Genomic DNA, 27,464 nt, shown 5'->3' on the forward strand with positions numbered 1-27,464 from the left:
ATAATTATAATATTTTAATGAAACATTTCACAATGTCACCCTTAAATATATCTGACCTGTTTAGTAGTAGTTATGTTTTGGATGGAGGTGATGAATTAATTGGTTTGAGTGAGTAAATATGAAACAACAACTTAGACACTTGACACTGGGGTTAAAAATATCAGTTTATCTGAAACAAAAACAAAGCATAAACTTTATACTCTTTGCATATTATGTACATAAAATGTGTTTCTTTATTTGGAGGAGGAAAAAATAGACAAAGAAGGAATCTCTCTTAAATAATTTACTTTTTCCTAAGTTTATATTACAACAAATTCAGCTGAATCAATTTGAGCTCATGCAAGATTTGCCTTTTTTCTCTTATGCAACTTCTCAGTTGATCAACTTGCTGCAATTTGTACCATCGGTTGTGACGTCTGTTATTGTCCTAAAAGCACAAACCATTTTCTCACATATTTATGCAGATTACTACAATAAGCTGCAATGTTGGACGTAGGAATTCTGTTCTGTTTGGAGTTTTTTTCAGGCTCAGATGTTTGAGCTTGCGGGTCCTTTCACCAGGCCCTGCTCTTTGCGCATCACCGGCGCATAAATGCCACAGTCCCGCATCTCGCAGAATCCCGGCACACCCGGGGACCCGACCGAACCAGGTGGCCCAACCGAGCCGGGGAAACCACGGGGCCCGCGTGGACCCTCCGTCCCGTTTTTGGGTTCTGCTTGGTGACCCTGTTCACCTGGGGAAAAAAAGTCATGACATTCAGAAAAGGATTTGTGAATTTTTTTATTTTGCATTCCAATAAGATTTTAAGTTAGTTAGTTCAATATTTTATTAATTTGAAGGAAAAATGTTGTTTTTTGCAGTTTTGTGTTGATTTTATTAGGAAATGAGAGAAGAAGAATCCCACCTCTGGGTCCCTGTGGTCCATCTGGACCCTGCGGGCCTTTACCTGGATCTCCTGTCGTGCCTTTAGCTCCCTTCGGACCTATTGATCGAAATACATAAAGCAGCAGAGGAAAAAAATGGAACTGGGAAAATATGGACATATTCCTTATTTCAAGAGGTGTGAAGAAATATTTCCTTACAGTCATTTTGTTTTCACTTTTCTGTCACTTTAATGTTTCACATCCAGCAAATTTTGATATTAGACAAAGATAAGAGTTAACACAACATGCAGTTTTCAATAAGTTAAATTTATTTTTAAAAAATTGCTAAAATGGATGGATAAAAAATAAAAAAATTATAAACTACTCAACCAGCTCAGCCCTCTGTGATAAACTTAATTGATGTGAAGGAATTTTTACCCATTTTTCTTAGCAGAATTGTTTTAATAAAACGTCTGACTGACTTATTTAAGATGTCATAAAGGAATCCAGCACAACTAATAAAGCTCTGCACTGGCTTTAGTTGGGGTCAGAGTTCATCAATAAGAACTAGCCCAGAATGGCCTCCATGGCAGAGATCCGACCCAAATAAACACAAAGAACTGTTTCATATTTAACAAAAAAAAAACATCTTAATGTTCCAGAAGGTGCTTGAGAAAGTTTTCTAAGATTTAATTTCTTGAAAAAAATAAGCTTTAAGGAAACAAATGATAGAATATTAAAGAAATGAAATGATGAAATTGTTCAAATGAAATAAAATATCAAATGTATGTTGGTGGAGAAAAAAATCTGTAGCCTTGATTTCATTTTCATATCAGTTTATTAGCAGATTTCCAAAACATTGAAGCTGCTTCACACGATTACTGAAAGTTGATTCCTGATGCGGGGAAAAAAGTATTTGACTGCAAAATGACATGCAAATATGGTTATTTATGGATTTTTTTGTTGACATCTTCTCCCTTTTCATTAAAATAAAATTACCAGAAAAAAATCTATGTTTGGTTTTTGCTTGTAAGAAAGCAAAATGAAGTTCTAGTTTCACTCACAGTGTAAAATGGTTGAAGGTGGGACTGTATATCGGAATAATGGTTGTTTTTTCTGCATTGATCATTATAGAATAGAAAAGGCCTGAACTGCAGTAAACAGGAATATTTACCTCTTTGTCCCTCAGCTCCTTTCTGTCCCTCCAGTCCTCTCTGTCCTTGAACACCTCTGGCTCCCTTCTCTCCAGCTTTTCCTGCTTTGCCCTGGTTATTAAAAGTAGAAATGTTGGATAAATTCCTCCACAAAGTTGGAAAACTGACTGGAGTAAACTGGCAAAAAATACACAACTGAGGAGAAAATCAAGGTATTCATTCATGAAGTTCAGGGAATTATGGGATTATTTTGCAACACAGCTTAAGCAACATAAACTTAATTAAGATGTGTTATGTGTTTATTTATAGGTTATTGCAAAAAAATTAACAGAAGCCTGTTTTTAAAATATATCTTTTTAGAAGCACTCGGATCATCTTGCTCTGCAGATCTAGAACAAAACAAATTGGCAGTATATCAGTGATGAGAACCTGAAGAAGTACTCACAGCTCTGCCAGGTGGCCCCGCTGGTCCTCGGGCCCCTGGAGGCCCAATCAGAGTCCGGTTATTGATGGGGCAGCCCTGGGTGCACTTGGCTCGGATTGAGGCGGCGTACTGGGCTAACTGGGCCGTGACCACGCCTCTGCAGAGCTGCAGGATTTGTTCATCGGTCAGACCGGGACCCTTCAGGACCAAAAACCCAATCAGGTTATATTCTGATGCAGAACGTCAACAACATGGCTTAAAATCTAGTTTTATGAAAACTGATGGACTGCCGCCACATATTTAAGAAACAAAAAGCAATTTTTAAAAATTCTTATTTTATCTAAAGTAAAATAGGTAAAAGTTAATAAATGTGTCCATATTTTCATCTTTCACCTCTAAGGAATAATCAAAACAACAGAACCACCTGTGAAACCTCAGCAGGCAGGAATAACAGATGCAGCCAAAATGACTGTATTCACATATTAATATCCAAACTGTCCAGAATAAGAACTTTAAATAGAGATTTTCACTTTTTATTCCTTTTGTACATGAAAACTAAACTACTGAACTAAAACCTCAGCAAAATAATATTTTGTCAATATCTCGTCATGAACCAATCAGTTATGGTTTTTTTTGTTAGCAAAGTGGGATAACAGATGTAATTATCTGAACAGCTTCAGTAAAATGTTGTTTTGATATATTTAATCTCTACAGCTTCTGCTTTATGCAGCTTTTACTCACAGCTGGACCTGGAGCTCCTTTTGGTCCCGTACGACCTTTGCCACCAGGGTCACCGATTGGACCGCGGTCTCCTCTGGAGCCAGGGACGCCGGGTGGTCCAACAGGACCTGGGACGCCGTTACGGCCTCCTGTGCCTACTGGTCCTCGCTTTGAGACAAAAATGGATTAGAAAGAAAAGAGTTAATTTAACATCCATAGTGAGTCTGTTAATACTTCATTTATCAGTATGACCTGAACTACAGAAAATCCAGAATAGAATTTTATTTCTCCTTCTCACACAATCAGCTCTATCGTTCATCAGAGATCTGATTGTTTCAGATGATCCAAACAGATCACCCTTTTAAGACAAGGCTTAAAACTTTCCTGTTTGATAAAGCTTAAAGTTAACCCAGCTTGTGGTTTTCCTGAGCCGTTTTTGTAGTTATGCTGCCATAGACTTAAGCAGCTGAAGGACAAACTGAAATCTTTTTCTGCTTCTTCTACTTTTTAATTTGCATTATTTGTTATTTCAACTGTTAACTTTTTGTTTTCTCTCAGTATTTTTTCTCTCCATAGAAGCTACATATGTTCTGGCGTTCTGTTTGGCTATGCTCCCAAATAAAAGATAATGCTGCCATAAACTAATCGTTCGCTGTCTTTTGGTATTAACTTTTTACTTTCATGAACATAGAAAATAATCCTACATCAGCTCATTAGTTTCTTTTTGTGTATCTGCTCTGTCTTCTCAAACTCCCAGTCCGTTGTGGCAGATGCCAGCTTATACTGAGCCAGGTTCTGGTTCTGTTGGTGGTTTCTTCCTGTTAAACAGGACTTTTCCTCTCCACTGTTGCTACATGTATTATGTATGAGGGCTGTCGCTACGTCCAGGAGGAGTGAATGCTGCAAGACAATGACTCGATAATATCCTCTGCGTTTCCTTAGAAAACTTTTTCATTAATTGAACTATTTTTTGGTAACTGAGAGGAATTGGAATAGATGACTAAATGGACCATTGTAAATTGCCTTGAGGTGACTGAGTTTGATTAAGCTTGTTAATCTGGCAGTTTGCTGATTACAATTAAAGTGAAAAATGTGCATCAAGGTAAGTCTTCTTTTAGCTAAAACTTAATGAGAATTGATTTTTTTTAACTTGCTCCTTAAACAAAGCTTTGTTTAAACAAAATTTGAAAGTTTATGATTTAATCACACAAATAACTCTTTCCTATTTCAGACGCTTTCCAAGAGATGTGTGCATTTCTGCATTGGAAATCCCCAAATCACCTGTCCTCTGTCTCCTTGGACACCTTTTCCTCCCTGAGAGGAGAAAAGAAAAAGGAAGAGATACACTATACGTTAAAAAAAGAGCAGCAGTGGAAAGGAGAAGTGAAATAAAAAAACAACCGATTTGTCACATGCCTATGAGACATGAAAAATACCTTTTGGCCTTTCTCCCCCTTCAGGCCTTTCAGGCCTCCTGCACCCTGTGATATGTAAACAAACAAAGGTGTGAAAAACGAGGGAGTTGAGATTAGTCATTAGTTTCACGAAAACAACACCTGACCTGGTTACAACCATATTACAGTTTAAAAAACCTTGAAAAACAGGAAGAACAAAAATGCAAAAATAAATGTCAACACAGACGGGAAATTCCCTTCGAGGCCAAGGGACATTTTTTTAGCCACTTGTGGGTTGAAAACATGACTTTTGATACGACATACAGCACTTGTTGTTGCTCAGGAGGCTAGCTGATCATCCTTCAGTCAGAAGGTGATTGGATCAATCCCAGGTTTCTCAATTGTTAAAGTATCTTGTGAATCTTGTATCACAAAGATTAAAATATTAGCTGGATCCAGAGTTAGTCATTAGCCAGAGTTAGTCATTTAGCTCATTTATCATTTTGTACCTTTCCTGTTTTGGTCTTTTCATACCAAATTGTTTTGGGTACATTTGTACCGACAACATTGTTAAATAGATTAGTTAGTTTAGATAGTTTCTACAATCTTCTAAAGTCTAATAAAGTAAAGTATTAGATGTAATTTCAGAGTTTTGGGGGTCAGAACCATAATAAATGGAAGTATAGTATAATGCAAAGTTTTTACACCAAAAAGCAGACAATTAAACTAAATTACACATTTGATTTAAAAGTTTTTACAATTATTTTTTATGATAACTAATCAAAATACATAACAGCCAGGATTTTTTTCTCTGGTTGTTACTTGTGATTCTTTACAATCACTGTCTCTCACAAAGATCCCAGCCTACAGATAAATCCACTTCCATCTCTGAAAACAACATTTCAGTGATCTAGCTTTGTGTCAAAAATAGCATTTTTTATTTGTTTTTTATAAACTTCACCTTCTCGCCATCAGGTCCAATCTCCCCTTTGGCTCCCTGAAGGAGAAAAATGAGTTAGAAGATGGACATATTTGAAAGGTTTTACATTTTAATAAGTAAAAACCGTTTGTATATAAAGTAAGTAAATAAAACATCTTGTCATAAAACATCTGTGGGCCTCCAGAGTTCAAGAGGATTCGTTTAATTTGGTATAAAACTGAAAGAGAAAAATTACATTATATCTTAAAATACTTCTTTTGTTTTTCATTTTTTAAAATTACTACTTCAAATTTCTTTAAGTAATCTTTCCTTCCTATTACAGTAAAAACTTTGTAATTATGACTTAAGGAGAAATTATTTTAGATTTGAACTTGATTAGTTCTTGTTTGTATTGTTACCCTTCGGGATACGTACTGTTGGACCCTGCAGACCTTTGGGTCCATGTTTTCCTGGTATTCCAGCATCTCCAGGTTCTCCTTGAGCTCCCTGTCGGAAAAACAACAGAAATGTAACAAAGTTGATTCTTTACTCAACATTAGTTTTAAGAGCTTAAGAAATCATTCATCCCCATCTACAGACCATTGAAATCTGGATAATTTATTGTGGTAATGTTGCAAAGGTTTATACAGCAAACTGTAGTGTAACAGCTTGAAAAAAACATAAATTAACACAGATGAAAATAAGGATACTTTTTTTTTGGGTTGTATTGTAAAAGAAAACTGGAGAAGAAAGAAACTGAAGAAATCACACTGAATTTAGTTTTGTATAAAGTTGTATTGAAAGTCCAAGTATCTCAAATATAATACCGGCCTGATGTTATTAATTATTAATAAACTCACAGACAATAGTAAACTAAATATAGAATCTTGTAAAATAATTAATATTCCATTAATTGTTGCATATTTTGTCACATAAAAACCTCAAACTTCAATGTATTTTGTGTAATGGCCCAGTCAAAGTCCAGACAAGCTCATTTCGGACTCTGTGATTATACTGTTAAGATTAATGGTCACAGATGCTGACAGACGCTCTTCAACTCAATCTGCTCAATCTGACTTAGCTTGAGCCAGAAATATCGGCAAATGTTTCAGCCTGTAGTCGTGCAAAGCTAAAAGAGACGCTTCATATTTCTACTTCATGAGGATCTATAACACAATGTCTCAGTTCACATTAACTGTAAAAAAGTGCAGAATCATTTGCAGCACTGCTGCCAGTTTAAAAGAAAGCAGAAGCCTCTTGGGGAATTATTTACAGTGGTCTGACATTTGACAGACGTTTGAAAATACAGAAGTCTTTGCAAAAATATTTCAATATATAAAATAGTGACTCACTTATTCAAATCAACTAAAAGCTTAAGCTTACACAAGTTTGATAAATTGAAGAAGTTTCCCTCTTTATGGGAACAAACATACTGAACAAGCAGTGTTTGTTGTTTTACTCTCCAAGGGGAATTCCCTTTCTGGTTTCAGATAAGGTCACTGGTAATGATGACATTCGCACCAAAAACAATGACTGACCGCTACGCTTTGAAAATGTCCAACACATTTTATTAATTTATATCTATAAGAACTTCCCTATTAAACATTTCTTTAAACCCTAAACAGGGTTTATAGAAACCCTAGTAAAAAATCTTGTTCAATCCTATTGATCACTTTAAATCTGTTTGCACTAAAAATAGTTGGGATGGTTACACCAAAAAAAAACAGATTTTAGATTAAAATAACATACAATAATATGTGATACAGACTATTTTAGATTTATTTGGTAAGTTTGGCATGTCTTCATGTATTTTACTTTATTGTACAAACTTACAATACAATAAAGTATTGTATTGTCTGGGAAACTAAAAAGTTCCAGACAGGAAATTTTTAGTTCAGTGGAGAGAGGATATTTGGTGTAATGTTTAGCAGTTTCTAGTTATCAAGTTATTCTTGGTTTTACTGCTAATAGCTGGATGAAATAAAGGTGTTTTCAAATTATTTAACACGTGCATCTGATTTAAAAATAAAAAAATCACCCAATAAATTCGGCTAAAAGTTTCATTGCTTTTTTTTTCTTTTCAAATGAAAGGAGTCTGTTTTCACTTCCTAAGACTAAAAGCAGATGTCAAGACTTCCCTAATAATGCTGCTGCTGACGTTCAACTATGCTATTCATGGAAAAACAAAAGATGAAAAGTAAACAAAACAAAAGACATAACTTCTCTGTTATTTCATAAGAACCCAACTTTTAGTACAGAATCAAAATTATGCATACTGGCTCAAATATATACATACAATCCTACTAATATTTAATTACATGCGTTTATAAGTTGCAAAAACTCAATGCATTTTAAGTCATAATTTAATCATTGTTATCAATGGAAGGTTTAAATTAAAACCAGTTCTTCTAGGATGATACCAATTTATGGTTTTCTTTGAGAGATGGACTGCCAATTACAACTCTGACACATTTTATTACTATTATTTTAAGAGCTGTAACACCTGAAGGAATAAAAATGCTATTGATGGAGATAGCAATTTTGAATCAAACAAAAAATGAAGGAATTTATAGCATTAGTCATATAGAGTTACAAAATAATGAAAAGTGGATGCTGTTCATGTGCGCACGAACAAAAAATGGTGGAAGTTCTTAGTTTTTATGATTGTATTGAACAGCAAAAAACAGATACATAAGTAAAAGAAAAAAAATATTTCTTAATATTTAATCCACTAATGACCGACAAAAAATGATCAGGAGGAAGCTGGCCCATTTCCTACCCCAGCTAATTGATTCATGCTTCTATACTTACAGTGGTTATACTTCAACTCTTGGTTTTATTTATTTTTCTGATTGAAGCAGGAACAAAGAGTAACCTGAAGTAATTTAAATAAAGAAAGCAACAAACGCCCAGAGGAAGCTGAGGGTTTAGGGTATCTAAGGTCTGGGAGATAAATGTTTGGAGTAAGGTCATGTGTGCAGGACATCGACTGCAGGTGGGAAAAAAAATTCCTCTCTATTTGACTGGACATATGCTCCATTAGAGAGTGGATAAAATAGAGGACATTACATGTGCATCATTAGTGGAAAAAAATTAAATAAAACACAGACTCAGCAATTATCCAGAAAAAAAAAACAAGAGGAAATCGTTACAAGTGTTCATTGTTTCTCTCTGGGAATTTCTCATGAATTGTGCATGTTAACATCTCCCACTCAGAGTTTGGTTCCTGTTCAAAGTGCCAGAAACTCACCACTCTGCCCAGTCTGCCCCGGGGTCCTCGAACACCACGATCCCCTTTACTGCCCTGCACAGGATGGGAAGCAGTGAACAGATTTAAACATAATCTTGGCAGGTTTATAACAACTAATTTAGATATACAGTAATGTGGGATTTATTTCTTCCTTCCTTCCAGAAATTACTCAGTTATGACAGGATGATTTGTATAGACTTGTGTGACAGGGAAAATGAAACCCACATCAGTAGCGGTGGAATTTAATACTATCTGGGTTGCAACACAAAAAGATTCAAAAAGAACAACTGCAGGCAGTGACTATCTAGATTTACTGCCATCCTCTTCCACAGAAAGTGGATGGCAGAAAGAAAACACCGTGGAGGTTTTCCCAGCTGAGTCATTTTAAATCAAGAAGTGTTTTGAATCACAGCTGATAGCCTGAGGAGATAAAATGATCAATTATCATAAATAAATTATCTAAAGTTGTTATAATTATTTGATAGGCAGTAGACATATTTTCAGCTACCTTGACACCAAACAGCCCCGGTTCTCCTATCACACCTGGGACTCCTATTGGACCCTAAGTAGGCCAAGCGAGAAGAAGAAATAATCTTTACAGTAACAACAGATCATAAGATCTTTTTTATAACTTTGTGGCCTTAACCCACTTACATCTTCCCCAGGGTCACCTTCGCTTCCTGGAAAGCCACCCAACCCTTTAGAGCCCTGAGTAACAAACGAGAAAGAAAGACAATAAAGAAGAATAAAGTAGAGATTAGACATGATATACAAGCTTTTGTAAAAAAAAAATCCTAACATGAAAGACAAAAACTAAACCACTAGTGATGTAATTAATTGGCAAGTAAAGATCAAGGCCAACTATTAATGAACAGCATAGAATGAGTCGTAACAGAAATGAGTTCATCTCTATGTGCTAGAATAAGTTAGGACAAGGTTTCTGAGAAAAGCTTAATGTGTCATGATCCACTGTTGTCTGTGTTTTTGGTTTTCATTTGTTTTCTGACTGTTTCTGAGTTTTTTAAATTCTCGTCAATGCCATTTTCCTTACCGGTCCATTCCCCGGTGTTTTTTATTGTGGTAATTTGTCTCTTATCAGTTCATTCTTTTGTGTTCGGCTTCTTACTTTGATCCTTTCCTAACCTCAATATGACAGAATGTGTTAAAGCTTACGATGCTGCGTCTTCTTTTTAAATGCTACTAAACACATTTTGATGATAGCATGACTCCTGTCAGAATTAAAATCAATATTTCTTTTAGCAACTGCAATCAGCCGTGAAGATCCATTGATAAATGAAATGTCATTAAAATGATCATTTTTTGACATTTAGAGTGACTAATTAACCGTACAGGGCCTGGTAATAAGCTGTTTGATTAAGGTGTGATAGAACAAGGAAGCATCTAAAGGTTTCATGGTAAAGTTGAAGACCACAGAGGTAGATAGATAAGGATAAATATCAACGGATGGATTGATCAGACTTTATATTGATTTTGTGCTTGCTATACAGTGTGGCTGGTTACCCATCAAGTTGAAACTAAATATTTATTCAAATAAAATAAATATAGTAAATTAAATAAATAAATGACAAACTACAGAATGTGGTTTTGATCAATAGTAATTATACCTAATGCTTACACATATTAGTTGCAGGGTATATCTGTAACTAGCATGCTAATACTAAATAAATTTAAAAGTGAAAGTGTTGAAAGAACACAAACCAAAAGTAAATATAACTAGACCTCACTTCCCATACATTTTTTGTTTCATTTTTGCTTTATTTATATATAGTTAAACACAACAATCCTGATCTTATAATCTCTGACATTTGGTTTCAGTTTCAGTTTTTTTTTTCCGCTCTAAATGAAGCGTAACATCCGGGAAAATCCGCAGTAATCCCTTCACAAAGTTCCTGAAAAACTCCACATGAGTCTGCTGGATAACCTGTTAGAGACAAATACTGTTTTATACTTAGGGAAATATTACACAGCACTTGTCATAAAAGATTAAGGCCCTGTGTTTATGAGTGATGACTGTACCTATAATCACACAGAGCTATCAGCAGAGGGAAGCTAGGGGAACTCCAGAAACTAATGGAACACACTCCAGACGGTATTACACATAACACAATGTATGAAGTCACTTTCACTCTGGCATTGTTTACCTGTTCTTACTATCATACATACATCAGTAGTGAAGACACTCCTGTTCATTCTGACATATAGGGGCAACGAAAAAGAGGTTTTTGGGGCATTTTTACAACTTAAACTGAAAGTTTCAGGGGCAGGCCTGTGTGTCATTTCATTGTACCAAGATAATAATTTTTGAACTTTAAAGTATTCCACATGATAAACATGCTGAGTCTTCAACCTTCAAAGGGGAATTATACTCTGACTAACATGCACTATCTTTCAGTCATCAGATAAAGCAACAGAAAACTCATTTTCTCTTTCTGTGTCAGTTATTTACTCAGGAAAAGAGATTAGATAAAAAGTAGGACTTTCTCCTTTGTAACAGCAAATCTTGTGACTACTCAAATTGCCCATGTGTTGTATTAAGATACGATGTGTTAAAATGTGTGTAATTGTGTTTACATTATCTTAAGTTATATTTAAAAACAAAGCATAATTGCTTCTCTGATAATGCATCACTGTGAAAGCATAACCAGGTGAAAACAGCTCAAAATAAATGCAACATATTGTCGTTTGTGGCAAGCAGGTTTTCTGGCACACTTGGATCAAGAACAATAATCAAACAATCTACAGCTTTGTGGATAGATGCCACTATGACCTACATATTTGATTTTCAAACAGTTTCTATTTATTTCAAAACTTCAGAAATACTGTAGCTGAATTTGTTACGTTAAAGTTCACTTTCTCTTTTCATATGACTAGTTGACAGTTTGAATGTTGACATATTAAATATGTTTTCAGGTAATCATGTAGCTCTGTACGGCTTTTGACTACAGAGAGCTGTTGAGCAAAACGCACAGCAAGGTACATAGTGAGATTGTGCTGCAGCAGAAAACTCTCCTTCATAGAGAATAACATTGTGAATGAGGAAAACCTCTTAGATATTTAGGGAAAACCTCTAAGCCACATAGAGGCTAAAATTGTATCGGTTCTGATTTTGTAGAAAGTATTTTTCACTTAAAATGACTTAGAATTTCAAAAATAAAGTAAGGCAAAATATTAACAGTTCACAACAATTTGCAAAAATATTTTTAAACCAAAGAATAATTTTTTGATCTACCAGCAACCTTTCTATTTCCGCCCTGAAGTTATTAATATTAAGGTCTGTATTATGAAAGTGAAAATCTCCAGAGATGTCAGCAGCAGTTTTATAAAATGCCAAGTGTACACACCTACATAAACTCCCTAAATGTTAGACGTACTTTCACCCTCAGTGAATAGTAAAATGAAAATACAAGAACTATTTTCGCTGTGGTTCTGTACCTTTGGTCCATTTGGCCCAAAAGGTCCTGTTTGTCCTGGATAACCCTGGAAGAGAGGCAACGATTATTAAAATGTGATGCACAGATGGGAGAAAACAGGAGAAATCTTTATTCTCTCTGTTGATGCTCAACTTTATTTGGGAAGTTCGACATAAACAAAAAAAGGAAAAAACATTCTTTCACTGATAGTTGTAATGGAAACAAATTAAAGGGAAATTTTCACACACAGTTTGACTGAAAATGTACAATGTTACATAATTGCTCAGTGTGTAATGATTAGAGACGAGTTTTCCATGTCTCTAACCGTAAAAAGAGGGTTTTATCTTACAGCGCTGCCTCTCTCTCCGACGTCACCTGGAAACCCGGGGGCTCCTATTTGACCCTGAGAGACAAGATTAAATATTTGATCTAGATTACTCCTGCTTATTAGCTAGCTATATTTAGATAAATAAATATCACAAGTTGATCATTTTAGAGTAGAAATAAGCTCAGCTATTAAATATGTTCTTAAATGTACATTTATAAACGCATACTTACAGGATTTATTTGAATTCTTGAGAAAAACCAATACTGTCTCTAGTGCAGATGTTAGAGTTTTATTATTTTACCTTGTTTCCATCTTTTCCCTGAGGACCTTGCTTACCCAGGTCACCACGAGAACCCTGAACAAACAAAGACAAAACAAACTATTCAAATAACAACAACCAAAAGCATTCATTGTTTTAAAAAAGTATTAACAGAAAATTAACACGGATTAAACATCTTCTAGATATGTAAATTCAGATCATTTCTAAACATTTTCTAGCACTTCTGTGCAAGAATTTTTAATTTTACATGAGTATTACATGTAATAAATGTATTTGTACTTTTTTAATATGTTTGCAAATATATACAGTATATATACTGTAGCTACACTGCAAATAGAACCATTACAGATCAAAAACTCTGGTACCTTGACACCTTTACCTCCTCTCGACCCTGGAGGCCCGGGGTCACCGCGAGGCCCCTGAGATAAACCAGGGATTAAATTAAATATTAACAAGGTAAGTAATAACAATTCATTGGTTGTAAATCACAAACTCAGCTAATTTGAAAAGTTTTAAGTAGGAGACGAAAAGAAAAGACCGAAAAAACATTGTTAATGTGAAGTTTAAATATTAAAGAAATATATTTAAAATGTAGTGCAGTTGATTGCGTCATGAGATTTCAGTACAAAACAGAGTGCTTGAATCTGACTTATAACATATAAAGAGTGAAGGCAAAATAAAATGAGGTCAAATGGAACTAAAAGTGAAAGTAAAATTTAATCCCAAAAGAAGGCTTTCTATTACAACAAAGCTTCAACTTGTAAGACCCTAATGGGATTTGGTCCCACTAATTAACAGCTGCACCAGCTGCTGGCCAGCAAACCCCCCTAATTCACCACCAGCGTCTCTATTTTGCTTCGTTTAGTGTCAACAGAGCAGCAACTATGGCCGTTGGTGGTGAAGCAGGTTCTGGGTGGTTTCCAAATGTATCTGTCACCTACCACAGCTGGTTCACCTCATGAGAAGGTAGGATGTGTTAACTGCTTTTACCCGCCTCAACGTAAACATGTAGAACCACTGACAAGCCAGAATTGTCTCAATTACTACGAAAACAACTTTGTTTCATCACATAATCACACTACGGCACAAAATGCATCTGTTATCAATACAATACAATTTGGGTTTTATGTTTTGGTAAGTGATGATGATATTTAAGAAACTTAAAAAACATAAAAAAAACAATATCCTCAGTTTTTAGCCAACAGACTAAATGTATCTGTGAAAACAAATTTCAAAGAAATAAAGGCAGCTGGATTATTTCTTCTTGAGGTCAAGAAAGGACCGATTTCCATTTCAAACTTTCCCCAGTTAGGCAGCAGGTTTAGTTCCTTACAGTCTCACCAGCAGCTCCTTCTCCTCCCCGCGGGCCCTCCATACCGACATCACCCTAAACAAAGTATTATAATGACAGAAATATAAATAAATGTAATTAATTAAACATAAAATCTCCATGATTCACCACAGTTTATGATGGAGTACCACAAGGTTCTGTATTCTCACTGTTTCTATTAGTTAACATTATTATTGTCTTTTTCTGTCCTCAATAGACTTCATAGTAGATGGTTCTTCTCTGCCACTTTACACAGGACTTTATTGTTCTTAGTATATTTAGTATATTAGAGACAAAATGTTTAGCTGGTAAACTATCAGCTAGTCATTCCGCACAACCTGTAAACTATTTTTAAATACTGGCAAGTATCTACCATCTTTTCTTTCAACACTTGTCCTTAATGGGTAAGGAAAATAATCTGGCTTTTATTTTAAGACGTTGTAAGTGGGAGGTACCTTCAGACCGAGCTCTCCACGCTCACCTGGGTCACCCTGAAGTCCAGGTTCTCCCTGAAAAAAAAAAAAAAAAAAAAAAAATCAGTTTGTTTTCCCTTCCTTATCAAACATTTTCAGCTTAAATAAAGTCTTGTGAAATAACCCAATTAAATACTTTTAGAGCTAAAGTTTACATATGATATCGTCAGATTCAAACTGTGCTAAGCCATCGTCATGGTTTCCACCAAAAAACTGACCATCCCGCCAGAGAAACCTGAAGCTCCTTCTTCTCCTCCAGGTCCAGCATCACCCTGCAAGGGCGAAGAACAGTCAGATCTAAACATAATATCATTTTGCTCAGTCTTTTAAATTTCTTCTGCGTAGAGATACACTTATTTTATTTTGGTAATGTTTGAAAACTTTTCGTTTTACTTTTTCCATATTCAAAGAAATTCTTTTAAAGCTAGCAACTCATTTTGGTTTCTCTTCACCCAAACCGTCCTTGATATTTTTACTTCTGGTTTCATTTTCACCTGCAGTTTTAAAATCTTCTTTTACTTTCAGTTCATGCTTATTATGCAAACAGTGGTATTATGGGTTAAACTCATTATTATGAGCTGCAATCCATTGTCTCTGCTGTTGTATAATTTACTTACAACAGGCCCAGTGTCTCCTCCTCTTCCCTGAACTCCTTTAGCTCCTTTATATCCCTAAAATGAACAGCATACATTGAATCCACCCTCATTTCTGCTTCTTCTGTCTTTAGGAAACAAGTGACAGCATAGATTTTAGACTCACCTCTCTACCTTGGATTCCAGGCAGGCCAGTTTGACCTTGTAGACCTCTGGACCCCTGCCAAATAGACAAAATCATGACATATAAACTAAGCGCTTGTACAATCAATTCCAGGTAAATTTAATATTTGGGAATAAATAAAGACATAGAAGCTTCAAACAATATTTAAAAGGTAATGAGATCCCAAAGCTGCTCCTTCACTTATAGAAATCTCAAAATGTTTGATCCATTTGGTTTAAAAAAAGATGTTGTTTGAAACTAAATCTTTTTATTTACCAGACAAATAGTTTCCTTCAAGAAGGAATGACAAGAAAATAGGGATTATTATGAAATGTTTTCCTATTTAAATATTTATTAATAATGACCTAAAAACATCCATAATTGAAAATCAGAGACAAGAAGTTTTAATAACTCTGGCAAAAAAGCAGCCAGAGGAGAAACATTTACTTTTTGCAGAAGACTAACTCTTTGGTTTGTCTATTACTGTAAGCAGGCCGCAGTTTACAATAAAGAAATTAAAGTGAATGACGTAATAATGTCATACCTTTGGTCCTGCAAAACCAGCAAAACCGGGTTCTCCAGGTTCACAGTCACACTCAGTCGGCCCCTCCTCTCCGAGAGCCGCATCGCCTCCCGACTCCTCTGAGGAGTCTGTGTCCGGTCCAGCTGGGTATTTTAAAGGCACCTGGAAATAAAACCATTAAAATATCAGCAAACTGTCACAGAAACCATAAAAGACTTCCTGATTTATTTTACTTAAAAAAATCTGCAGCTGAGTTAAAATGTTGGATTTTGTGCAGATGTATAAGTGCAATACTACCTGACATTTATATTTATTCATGCATTTATGTTAACATTTATTTTTTAAAACCACAGTAGTAATAATGCTCTGCAGCAGTTTTGTTACATTAAAAAACTAAATTACCTCTGATGATTGAAAAGATCAGAATTTGCACTTAGTTTTGTGCAAAAGAAGAAGAAAAAAAACTTTATTATAGTGTGCTGGATTACTTTGGCTGACTTTGGCGCCTACTAGTGACAGATTATAGAAAGGCAGAGGTATGTACACCCAGAATAGAAGAAATAGAAATATCTTTTAGTGTCCAATATTGGGGAAATTTCTGTGCCACAGCAGCAAAGTGACAGGCAGTAACAGAAAACAGACTCACACAAAGCCAGAATAAAATAATATATATGAAACAGAATGAAGAATAAAAAGATACAGTACAATATTCCTGAAAGTAAACAGTTGTGCTGAGGCTCTGTTATTATTTTGCATTGCAAATATTTTTGCATATATCTCAATGCAATGTTACAAAACTTAATTTCATAAGACTGCAAGGCGTTCTCTGTTTTAATTGATTTGTAGCATGGTCACCAAGGCTTACATAAGTTCATGAAAATACGACACAAATATTGAACAAATTAAACCCTGTTATCAGGAAGTTCCTGTCTTACCTGCATGGTCTCTGTGTCCTCCTTGGCGTAGTGGGACTCTGTGGTCATGGCAAAAGGAAAGATGTCCTCGGTGACCATGGTAACCCTGGGTGGGTCATAATCCTCCTCCACTAGCTGCTGCTCCTCATCATAGTACTGAGTGGGCTCAGGTTGATGCTCTAGAAAAAACAGTTAATCACAAAACTTCAAAGATGATTTTGCACGCTACAGCTGCTGCTGGTGAATAAAGACTAATCTTAACAGTCGGTGGAGTCCTACCAGGTCGACGAGAGCCTTTGTCGTTATAGTGGTCGACTGCAGACGACTCATAGGCGTGCTTCTCACCTGCATGGACAATAAGGGACGTCAGATTCAAGTCACCAGGTGAAATGATGCATTAGTGCATCAGGAATTTGACAAAAATGATTAAAATAACAGTTTATTTCAGTTCGCCACCGAACACAATATTAAAGTTACAGCTTCAGTGCCTGAAAATTCTGACTGGCTTAAAATTGTACGATTTATAACAAAAAATAATTTTAAAAAAAGCGAAATCTGAAGATTGTTTTGTGCTTTATTTATTTTTCACTCATTCAAAAACGCTTTTAAGTTTTCTCAAGAATTCAATTTAATTTTTGTTTTGGATGTGGATCAAGCTAACTTGATATCAACAACTGGTTGTTATCCTGTGAGACAACAGTCAGATACAAACAGTGAGAGCAGAAAGATTATTTTAACCTGAACATGGAGCAGCTCTGACCTGAGTGGTATCCAGAGTATTCATCCTGGCAGAGAGACGAGGAGATACACAGCACCATCAGCAGAAGCCCTGAGAGGAGGGAAACCTGATGAAAACACAAATTATTTAATATCTATAGACCACACCTGCTTGGGACCTTTCAGCTGGAATAAGGACTTTTAATCTTTGTATAGAAATCTGAGTGAGATGAGCTAAATTAAAGAAAATCTATGCAGATTTAGAGTCATATGGTTACTGAAAATCTTCAAATTGCTGTGGAGGTGGACAGACAGAAAGGCTTTTAATCCACTCAAGTGATAAATATTGACTATATTCACATTTTTTAGCTCTTTTAATTATTTTATTTCACAGCTACAAATATTGACCTCCTGTATGGGTCCTCTGTGAAATATCTCCACTCTGACCAGTTTACATTTACTTTTTATGAAAACGACACCAGGTTTAAACTGTTGCAGGGCTAGATTAAGGCTTAAGGTGGCTGAACGACGTACTGGTCCAGTTTATCAGGATCTTTTACTGAAACCATGGTGGTTTTAGCCTGTAGATGTGACTCAGGCTGCGTTAGGGTGAGAACTCAACAGACTGAGGATTCTTTGTCTTGGTCACTGTTCCAGTTTTTCTCAGACTCGTCTGACATTCCTGAAGCTACACTGTCAGCCTGAAGATCAACCAAGGAAAAGCTCTAAACTATAACCACATAAACAGCTGATAGACCTGAACACAAAGTCAATAAACAGATGATTGATGAGGATGAAACCTTAACCACAACTTCCAGGTGTAAACCTCACACTCAATTTAAGGAAGCTGGGTTGGACAAAAATAACAAATACAAGTTATTTTAACCTAAACATCATTGTATTTCATTAAATTCAAAGTTGCGTGTTATTGCAATACGCAAGAACAACAGATACCTTCTACCAAGATTCAATAATTCACCTTGTAAACAACATCTAATGCAGCATTTAAAATTCTGTTAGATAAAGAACAGAGCGGTCAGAGTGAACCAACAAGCAGAGGGATCTCTGGGACAATCAAGTCAAAACTATTCAATGGAAAATACAGTATATTTTATCCATTTTATTTTAATTAGGAAAAGTAATAAGATCTGATAAATGTAGCAAAATGCATACTTTCTTACTGAACTTATGAAAACGACAAACCAAGCAAAGTGACTTTCAGGAAACAGAGAAACTTCTAGAATAGCAGACAAATTAAGGTTAGAAAAATTATTCTTAGCAACAGGTAAATATGTTTACGTTCTCTTAATATGCTAAAAATGGTAATTCGGCAAAATTATCCATTGTATGGGGATTTAAAATGTTTTAAACTTCTGAAGAAATGATAACTTCTGAAACTGATTTGAGGTTATTTATAGGATTACATGAAACTAGTGAAGCATTTGATCTGACGGCGTTGCAAATCTTTTTTTCTCCTTCTATTTAAAATTACTTAGCAGATATTTTCAATTTAACCAATAAAATGTTAAATTTGCTTGTTCTACTCTCATCCAATTGATCCAAGAATCAAGCTAAAAGTTTTTTTCTCTAATCATTTGATTAATATGCATTTATTTTTTGCTTATCCATCGTAAGCAAAGTTTGTTTGTAAAAAAAACAAACTTTGTACTACATACAGATTATTTAATCTAAATGGACTTTAAAAGACAATAGCAGAATAATTTCAGCAGAGCCTGAAGTTATCCTGAACTGTTTCCTCTCACCTTATCCCTGCAGGCTCCCATGGTGTCTCCTCAAACCGCTCCAGATGTCCAACAGGATGTTTGGACAAACTCAGTCGGCTGTTCACCGTCACAGCATTATCTCAGGTTTGACTCCGGCCCGTCTGCCTCCAGGATCCGTCGGGCTCCCAGGTTCTGATGGGATCTTCTCAGTTTTCTACCTCTGACTTCCCAACAGGGTGAGAAATACCAGATCCAGGAAGCAGCTTCAGCAAGAACCATGCTGCATCTCTGGATTAAATCAGATGGACTTCCTTAGATATCTAATGAATTACCTAAGATGAACTGAATTTGAATTCATTATGAATAAACAGAATTTTCGATTGAGCCATACTGGAATGAAAAGAGTCGACTTAAAATTAAACCCAACTGGATTCTTCATGATTAGAAGTGAACTGGAAGCACTAAAACACCTTGACAATATATTTGTTTTGGGTTTGTATAGTCAGACTTTGAGATCTGAAGTGGATTAATTTGGTTAAAATTGTGAAGATAATTCATAGAAGATCTGATGATAGCTTCCTCGCCTTAGTCGAAGTTTTTCTTTTGAATAAAAAGCAAAGTGAAAGATTTAGTGCAAGTCTTCTAAAGACAAATCTGTGAGCTTTAATTAAACAAAGGGCAGTTTGAAGATGGTTAAATCCCAAAACATAAAAATATGACAACAACTTAGTTACTTGTGAAACATTGAAGTAAACCAAATTCCTTCAGTTTAATCTTGTTCCTAATCAAATTACTTAGTTTCATTGCTTTTCCTTTTTCTACAAATACAGTTTCAAACAGTGGGCTTGAGTTTAAAGACATTTACTTTTTGCTTTATTTGTTCAACTTACATTACAGCGTGAGACTTTTCCTAATCCATCCATCCTCTATGCTTGCTTATCCTTGCAGGATTACAGAGTGGGGTGGGGGTTGTGCCAATCTGCAACAGGAATAAAGCAACAAGTGCAGTACAACCTGGACAAGAGATTAAGAGTAACCAGTTGATCTAATAGCCATGTTTCTGAACAGAGAGGAAGCTGGAGTACCTGGAGAGAATCCACACATTCAGACAAACAACAGGCAAACTCCATGCAGAAACATCCCAGGTTGATAGTAGGAAAACATGCAAAAATAAAGGTAAATGTTGTATAGCAACATGATTTGCGATTTTATATTTCTTGTTTCATACAAATAGAAAAAAAAATATTTGTTGAATGACTGGAAAAGGGATTTATGGAAGACTGCGGTAAACATATTAATAAATCTAAAAAACTGACATGAAAACATGAGAAAACAGAATGAAAGGTTGTTTGCATAAATCTTTATTCACATTTTTTTTTTTTTGCAAAAATCAGAGTTAGCAAATAAACTGATGACAGCAGCAGGTTTCAGCTGTAAGAAGTTTTGATGCTACAGAGCCAGCGTTCTCACTTGTCCTTCTCCCTGTCATCTTTCTTTTTCTTCTTCTTCTTCCTGTCATGGTGGTGGCCATCAGGGGATCGGGAATCCCTGCCAAGAGCAAAATTTGAGGCATCGAAAACATAATTCTCTTTTATGAACACAAAGTATCCAAAACATGTTCTTTTCTAAATGTTTATAAGAACATGAGAGATTTTCATTTCAGAAATAAACATGTTGGAGATCCAAACTGTGAGGGCTTAATACGACATTTCCTACCTCTCCTTCCTTTTCTTCTTCTTCTTCCTCTCTTTGTCTTGGCTTCGTTCTCGACTTCGTTCTCTGCTGCGACGGCGCTTACCGTACGAATGATGTGACTCTGAGGATTTCGACCGTCTTCTATCCAGCCAGCGACTGAAAACACACCATATTATGTCTTTGCAACAGTGATTTATTTATTTACAGAAATAAATTCTTTTTTAATTTACCCTTGAGGAGATTGAACAGATCTAGATGAGTGCTTCTCATCCTCCTCCTCCTTCCACTGTCTGGCGAGTTCCTCTGAATGGACACTGATCACCTCTCTGATTACCTGCAGAATGATAAACATCTAACTTTAGCTAAAACTGTAACTATTTTTACAGTTTTAGTCTTTCCATTCAGATTTTGTGCACTTTTCTATCAGCTTTGACAGAAGATGATTACAATTAATATTTTAAAATCAATTTATCTTTACCGTATTTAAATGAGTTTGAAGCGACTCCAATAAATACTATTTCTCAGCAGGAATCCACTCAGTTATTTCAATTTGATCAGGATCTCAAATCATATTTTATGCAAATTAACAGAATTCAAGGATACAATCAATAGAAATTCAGTGCAACAGATAACATAAATAAAATCATGTGAGAAATCAGCTTTCGTTATCTTGTAATTATATTTTTTAATTTCAGTCCTTAAAATACCAGAATTTGCATAGAACTTTATATTTTTGACTAAAGGAGTAAGCTTTAAATCAGTTTTATTATTTTTAGCAGTCTTTTAATCAAAAAAGTATTTGAAACAAGCATACGCTTGTAAAAATGTCTAAATAGCTGCTAAAATGTTAATACACAAAAAAACCAGACAGATATGTGAGAAGAAAAGTTATATCATAAAGAATAAAGAAGCAAATTAAAGCTTTTATGAACTTATTAAAAAATAAGGAATTTAAGTTGCATTTAACTGGAATATATAAGAACACTTCAGTTCGATGGAAGGATTTACCTCAGTGTAGGATTTCTTAGTGATGTGGACGTTCTTGGCTCTGTAGGACTGACGTCGCCTCTTGTAGTCCCTCATCTCTGCCATCAGCTCCAGGTGACTCTTTGGCTCATTCTGCTGTTCATCTGAACCAAACAAACACAATCAGCTATCCAAGTCTGGAGGAGAAGTGAAAAATATAATTTTTTCCATTTATTCAATAGAAGACACTACCAGCGTTGAGTGATTGTCACCTTTTTTAAGTTTTGAAACCAAATCTACGTAGAGATCATCGTTGGAAGACGCAGTCTCACTCTGCTGGCCGAGGACGCCGACCACATGATCGTAAAGAGCCAATCGGTCAGCAACAGTGAGGTCACACACCGCCCGCTTGTGGTTCTGTGGCACATCGACGGGCTGGCCAGAGTACTGACCTGATGAAGGACCACAGAGGTTTTACACTCCAACAAAAGACTCACACACCCACCAGGTCACTTTAAAGTCACAACTGACTCCCTGACACCAACAATACGTATCAGATAACCAATTAGGAATTAATATAGAAATAAAAAAACATACTGAAACGTGCAGAATTTTGTTCATTTGGCACAAATTTATTATTTCTTTTTTGTTGAAATTAAGGCCAAAATGAGTGTTGGTCACAATCAGTGTAAACCTGCAAACACTCACACTCAAAGGATTTGGAATTTGCTCTGCTAAAGTGAAATAAGCTCAACTGGTTCAGTTAAAGTCATGTGATGGGTTACGCATGACACCTTCTATACCATTGGTGCTTTATTTTATGACACCACTGGATGTCGTCAAGAGTCTGAAAGAGTTTTAGGTCTTGAAGCATGTGTCAACAGAGTGTGCAGGTGCTTTGAATAAGTCTGTCACAATAAGCAGTTAATTCCATGATAAATTAAAAATGTGTATTCTGATGGTGAATATATTTTGTAGAGCAATTTTGTTCACGCAGGCATAACAATCCATTTTATTTAGGCTTTGGTTGTGTGTGGTCTTTGTTTCCTTTTTATTTGTACAAATATGTACATATATATTTATATTTGGTTGTTTTGTCTTATTTTGGAAAATGGTTTCCAGTTCCAGAGTGGAGTATTTGGTACAAAATTAAAGCTTTGTAGTTTTTGAGAGGGAAAACTTGCACTATTATGCCATTATGCACATAGTAGTTAAAAATGGTCTCAAAACAACAATTATCACAATATTTCTGGAAAATTTTTAAAAATAATTTAAGTTCAATTGTTTTCCGGAAGAAAACATTAAGCTCAGTGTTGAGTTTATTTACCAATACTTTATGCCACTGAGTTATTTTTTACAGATGACAAATTATAGTAGCTATATAGTAGCTATGAATTAAAGCTGTTCACTTAATTCATTTGATAATTTTTTAGATATTATAAACATCATATTCCAATATGATCAACATTATTATCATAATTAATTGATCGTTTTCAGTGGGATACGTTTAAAAAAGACAATTGTATGAATACAGGAACTGAAAATGTTTCTATTTGGAACATTCTCTGCAGATCTGACTGACTGTGCCTTCCCCAAGACGTAAAGGGAAAAGTTGGTGCTAAAGAGTCCCACAGCCCCACCTTGTGGTTTAAAAAGGATATGACAATAAAAGGATACTGCACGTTATCAGGCAAGCCTGAACCAGAGCAGCAGCATTTTCTAGAGCCCATCTCTTCTCTAATACTCACCACTGTTGCTGCAAACAGAACACACAATACACAGATCAGAAGGGATATCTAGTGGAGGTATTATGTCTTGGGTGTAAAAGTTAGACATTGGATGCCTCCTCTTTAAGATTAGAAAAAGAAGAAATGCTGACTGGTTGTTTTGAGTAAAGGTTCTTAAGTTGAGATGGTACCTTGCCAGAAGACGCCTTCCATCTTCATCAGTGGAGCTGCAGATCTAGCCTGAAGGATAACCTGGTGCTGGGTTGATTTGTCTACAAAAAGAAAAATTAAAACAAATTAAAATATCTAAGAAACTGGGATAAAGAGTACCGGTAGTTTACAGTTTAAAGTTAATCTGAATATTTAATTAAATTAGAATAATTTTATTTTCATTTCTCAAAGCACCCTTATAGAAATAAGAAGTTAAAAAGTTCAACTTCAGGAAATCCCAGTAACATGAAATTAACTGACTGAAAGTAACAAAAACAACAACAAAAAATAAATAAATAAAATAAAATGAAGTGAGTAAATTACAAAACAGTCAAAAATTATTCACCCATTAAAAAGGTTTTGATGTTTCTGTTTTCGTAACAAACAGAGGGATCACACATCTCTTCCTGCAAAACAGTGACAGGAAATATTACAACATTTACACAAGAGGAACATGATTCAAATCATGCATCATATAAATCTGTATATATTTTCTCTGACATAGAAAAAACATCTTTCCACCATCATGCATAAATCTTTTAGTACGGACGTCATCTGATGCAAGGAGAGCAGAAAAAGATCCAATATTAATAGTCAAAGAAATGGTTTGCAAGCTACAGAAAAAAGTGACATCTAGTGAAGGCAGTATGTCTTGGGTGTAAAAGTTAGACATTGGATGCCTCCTGATTAAGATTGGAACAAGAAGAAATGCTGACTGATTGTTTCTTAGATTGATATAATAAAAAAAAGTTGTTTTTTAGCAGTTTTCATTTTTTTTCCATGGAATATTTGCACAATAATATTTATTTAGACATATTTTTCTAAATATAAATTTTCCAAAAATCAGAAGCAAGAAAATGTACCCACTCTCTTTTTGCAAAACATTTTGTTTTACTCCTTACAGTGAACGCCATGTAAGATTTGCAGCATGGCGGCAAAAATAGATATTTTGATTCTAAAGGGTCTAAAGTGTCTCCCTCCTTAGGTATTTTCCCTTTAATTAGACCATCACCTGTTCCTCAGCAGAGTAACCCATTCTCCGCAGCATGCAGGAAGCTTTGTGTTTTTCCAAGTTTCTGACTGGAACTATGTGGTTGGAGTCATAAGGACATTGCTCCATTGGTTCCTGGGAAAACAAGAGCAAGGAGAAGAAAATGGAATCAGAACAACAAAAACGCCATACCTCTACTTCATGTTAAATAGTTACCTATCGAGCACATAAAAGCTCGCACCAAAAAGCTGTACAGGCGAAATAAACCCGAATCTGACACTACAAAATGAGAGAACGCATAGTCATATGAACAGCATAATTTATTCTAACAGAGAAAAAGCACAACTAAACGCTTCAAGAGGAAATAATAGTAAACACACCAGACCAAATACGTAAATTAGGTATTTATTTCTAAAGAAACAAATATGTTTTATAGGGTTGTAAATAGAAAGCAGAAGCTACCTGATTGAAGTCCTCGTCGTTCTCCTGCGACCATCCCAGCGTTTCAAATAGTTCATTTAACTGTTTCTGGCACGTCTCAGTAAATTCTGTCAGCTCCTGTAGACGGTCCAGGCGGTCCTGAAGGGCTTCCGACTGAACAGGGTCCGACATTGTTGCGTTTTAGTATAAAATTAAACCAAACATTTGACTTGCAACCTCGAAAACGGTACTGGAGGAAGCCATGATGTTTTGCCGCTCGAGATGATGACGCATGCGCAAGATGGGCGAAAATGTGTGACGCATATTCTTCTTCTTCGTCTTCTTTTTTAGATTTCAACGGCAGCTTTCATATAACGTTGCTCTACTGCCATCTCTTGGATTTTATTACTTATCACCTTTCCTCAAATTCTCCTAAGTATTTTTCAAAAAACGAAATCTTTCATTTTCTTTCATTGCGATTTAATTGAGCAACCACGTTTTCAAATTTCAGTTCCTTATTAAAAGCCATTTCCATATTCAATAATCTTCTTTGATTCACATATTTCCTACAACTAACAAAAACATGTTCAATAATTGTTTTACATCAATTACATAAACCAGTAAGATGTTTTTCTATTTTAAAAAGAGTGCCATTCATAAAATTATGACCAGTTCTTCTTCTCCATAACATATCGTATGCTTCCTTATTAATCTGAGTTTTCCTAATATCATCTTCAATTGATCTTCATCAGGATCAATTGCTCCACTTCCTCTATGAAAGCCACACTCATAAGGAATCATTATATTTACATACTTTTTAAATTCTACTTCAATAATAATATTGTGAAATGCCACAGCTCTTTCTTGAGAAAAATATCTGGATAATCTTCCCATTGTGATTAACTTCACTAAATTGTTATGGATTCTGTGTTTTCCTCTATCTCTTTTAACTGCTTACATGCATACTGCTGCTGCTTACATAACCATATCACATAAGCCTGTCGACAGTCACACATAAACTTACGTTTCAATCTTTGCTTCACCTGGTTTTACCCCTAAGGTGAGCTTAGTGAGGTCCAGCGCTGGATGATGAATATCACTCTGTATTTGTTCCATTTCTATGACTGGCATGGCTTGTAAACATTTGATCATTTTTGGCTAAAGCTAAATGCTTAACCAAATCTCATTATTTTTCAAGGTAAGGATTAGTGTAGCTTGGTAAGAATTTGGCATCTGAGTAAAGCAGCTGGTTTGTTTTCTTGTAGGAAACAAACACTTCATGTCAGATGCCGTTACAGTTTGGTCCCTTTCTAAGAGTAGTTCTGTAAGACAAAAATATGTCTCATGCTCTGCTTTTAAAATTCTCTATGTAAGAGAAAAATGTACACCTGAAGAAAAAGTAATGGATTGAAAATACAGTTAATACCTTTTATTTGATTTGCTTTAAATCAAAGAAAAATGTGTCGATTTTAGTCACACTTAAACCACAAGGGGTTTAGGAAATTCCAGGTAGGTGGGGGCTGAACTAACCACAACACCACCATACAAACTGCCTCAATAAACAAAGAAACACCAATATTGCAAAATAATCAGCAGTGAAATGAACAAAATGGCTGACAAAACAGTTACAGTAGAATATCACACTCTGATGGACAGCTTACATGATAACATTATGTAATAATACTTCATATTCTGCTATTGCACTGGATATTAAATAATTTTTTTTAAAAACAGAGATTGGGTTAAGAAAATACTTTAGCTGTCTGTTTACCTCAAGCTTAAGATGATCAACTGTAAAATGATGAATGCTTTGATTTATAGTTAAGATGAAGAATTATGCCAGTTTTCACAATATATTTCTGAAATTGTCTACAGAAATCAGAGCTTTTTATGGTTTTGTTTTTGGGGAAAGTCTTCACAAAAGTATTTTCTCTTCTTTGCAGTTTCCTAATCCCTTGTCTGGTTGGTTGTATACAACACCACAATGCATCAAATTAACATGTTTCATCTTTAAAATTAGTCTCGAGTGAAGTTAATCTCTTCAGTTGTGTGAGGTCCTTGACTGAAAATGCTCTCAGAGGGACATGTCTGGAACGATGGGCTTTGCCGAGTTCAAGGATCTGTGCCAGGCCCTGAACGGCTGGAAAGCCACCTTTTCATCCTTCGATCGGGACCACAGCGGCACAGTGGAGGGCCATGAGCTGCAGCAGGCCATCACTACCATGGGTATGGACTGATTTTAATGATTTTTATT

The 27,464-nt window shown here is 35.4% G+C and overlaps 2 protein-coding genes and 1 long non-coding RNA gene across 5 annotated transcripts; 1 reads left to right on the forward strand and 2 right to left on the reverse strand.

Annotated features, from left to right (window-relative positions):
• Window positions 1-146: 146 nt before the first annotated feature.
• LOC116717347 (collagen alpha-1(I) chain) lies at window positions 147-20,403 on the reverse strand. Of its 3 annotated transcripts, none has more exons than XM_032558667.1 (27): window positions 20,092-20,403; window positions 19,241-19,489; window positions 17,521-17,589; window positions 17,040-17,105; window positions 16,782-16,939; window positions 15,868-16,008; window positions 15,327-15,380; window positions 15,185-15,238; window positions 14,786-14,839; window positions 14,550-14,603; window positions 14,098-14,151; window positions 13,130-13,183; window positions 12,786-12,839; window positions 12,506-12,559; window positions 12,179-12,223; window positions 9,380-9,433; window positions 9,234-9,287; window positions 8,726-8,779; window positions 5,911-5,982; window positions 5,518-5,553; window positions 4,599-4,643; window positions 4,444-4,476; window positions 3,184-3,330; window positions 2,464-2,640; window positions 2,039-2,129; window positions 906-983; window positions 147-734 (listed from the first exon to the last, which is right to left on the reverse strand). In XM_032558667.1, exons 3-27 carry the CDS (start codon window positions 17,576-17,578, stop codon window positions 529-531), a joined length of 1,947 nt encoding a protein of 648 aa, XP_032414558.1. In that variant the 5' UTR covers window positions 17,579-17,589; window positions 19,241-19,489; window positions 20,092-20,403; the 3' UTR covers window positions 147-528. The 3 variants fall into 3 exon arrangements, with proteins under 3 accessions (XP_032414558.1, XP_032414557.1, XP_032414559.1); XM_032558666.1 differs by having other exon boundaries at window positions 17,521-17,605; XM_032558668.1 differs by lacking the exons at window positions 17,040-17,105; window positions 17,521-17,589; window positions 19,241-19,489; window positions 20,092-20,403 and having other exon boundaries at window positions 14,576-14,603; window positions 16,782-16,893.
• On the forward strand, window positions 11,069-27,464 carry LOC116717352 (uncharacterized). The gene is made up of 3 exons (XR_004338730.1): window positions 11,069-11,084; window positions 12,049-12,050; window positions 27,289-27,464. It is a non-coding gene; the product is annotated as an uncharacterized LOC116717352 (long non-coding RNA).
• snrnp48 (small nuclear ribonucleoprotein 48 (U11/U12)) lies at window positions 20,547-25,490 on the reverse strand. The gene is made up of 9 exons (XM_032558669.1): window positions 25,253-25,490; window positions 24,812-24,925; window positions 24,146-24,206; window positions 23,781-23,861; window positions 22,135-22,314; window positions 21,905-22,026; window positions 21,127-21,230; window positions 20,918-21,052; window positions 20,547-20,749 (listed from the first exon to the last, which is right to left on the reverse strand). The coding sequence occupies exons 1-9, from the start codon at window positions 25,400-25,402 to the stop codon at window positions 20,668-20,670; spliced, it is 1,029 nt and encodes a 342-aa protein (XP_032414560.1). The 5' UTR covers window positions 25,403-25,490; the 3' UTR covers window positions 20,547-20,667.

The sequence above is a fragment of the Xiphophorus hellerii genome, chromosome 3 (genome assembly GCF_003331165.1).
Source record: "Xiphophorus hellerii strain 12219 chromosome 3, Xiphophorus_hellerii-4.1, whole genome shotgun sequence".
In the NCBI taxonomy this organism is placed as follows: Eukaryota; Metazoa; Chordata; class Actinopteri; order Cyprinodontiformes; family Poeciliidae; genus Xiphophorus; species Xiphophorus hellerii.

Bases quoted from the DNA above. Each gene is read 5' to 3' on its own strand.
- LOC116717347 (XM_032558666.1), bottom strand. From the start codon at position 19,261: ATGGGAGCCTGCAGGGATAAG. The intron at 12,560-12,785 runs GTAAAATAATAA...CTTGTCTCTCAG, and splicing joins AGGGAAAAGATGGAAACAAG to GGTCAAATAGGAGCCCCCGG. The intron at 4,644-5,517 runs GTGAAGTTTATA...TACATATCACAG, and splicing joins TTGGACCTGATGGCGAGAAG to GGTGCAGGAGGCCTGAAAGG.
- snrnp48 (XM_032558669.1), bottom strand. From the start codon at position 25,402: ATGTCGGACCCTGTTCAGTCGGAAGCCCTTCAGGACCGCCTGGACCGT. The intron at 24,207-24,811 runs GTGATGGTCTAA...ACTGTTTTGCAG, and splicing joins GTTACTCTGCTGAGGAACAG to GAAGAGATGTGTGATCCCTC. The intron at 20,750-20,917 runs GTAGGAAATGTC...TGCTCTTGGCAG, and splicing joins AAGAAGAAAAGGAAGGAGAG to GGATTCCCGATCCCCTGATG.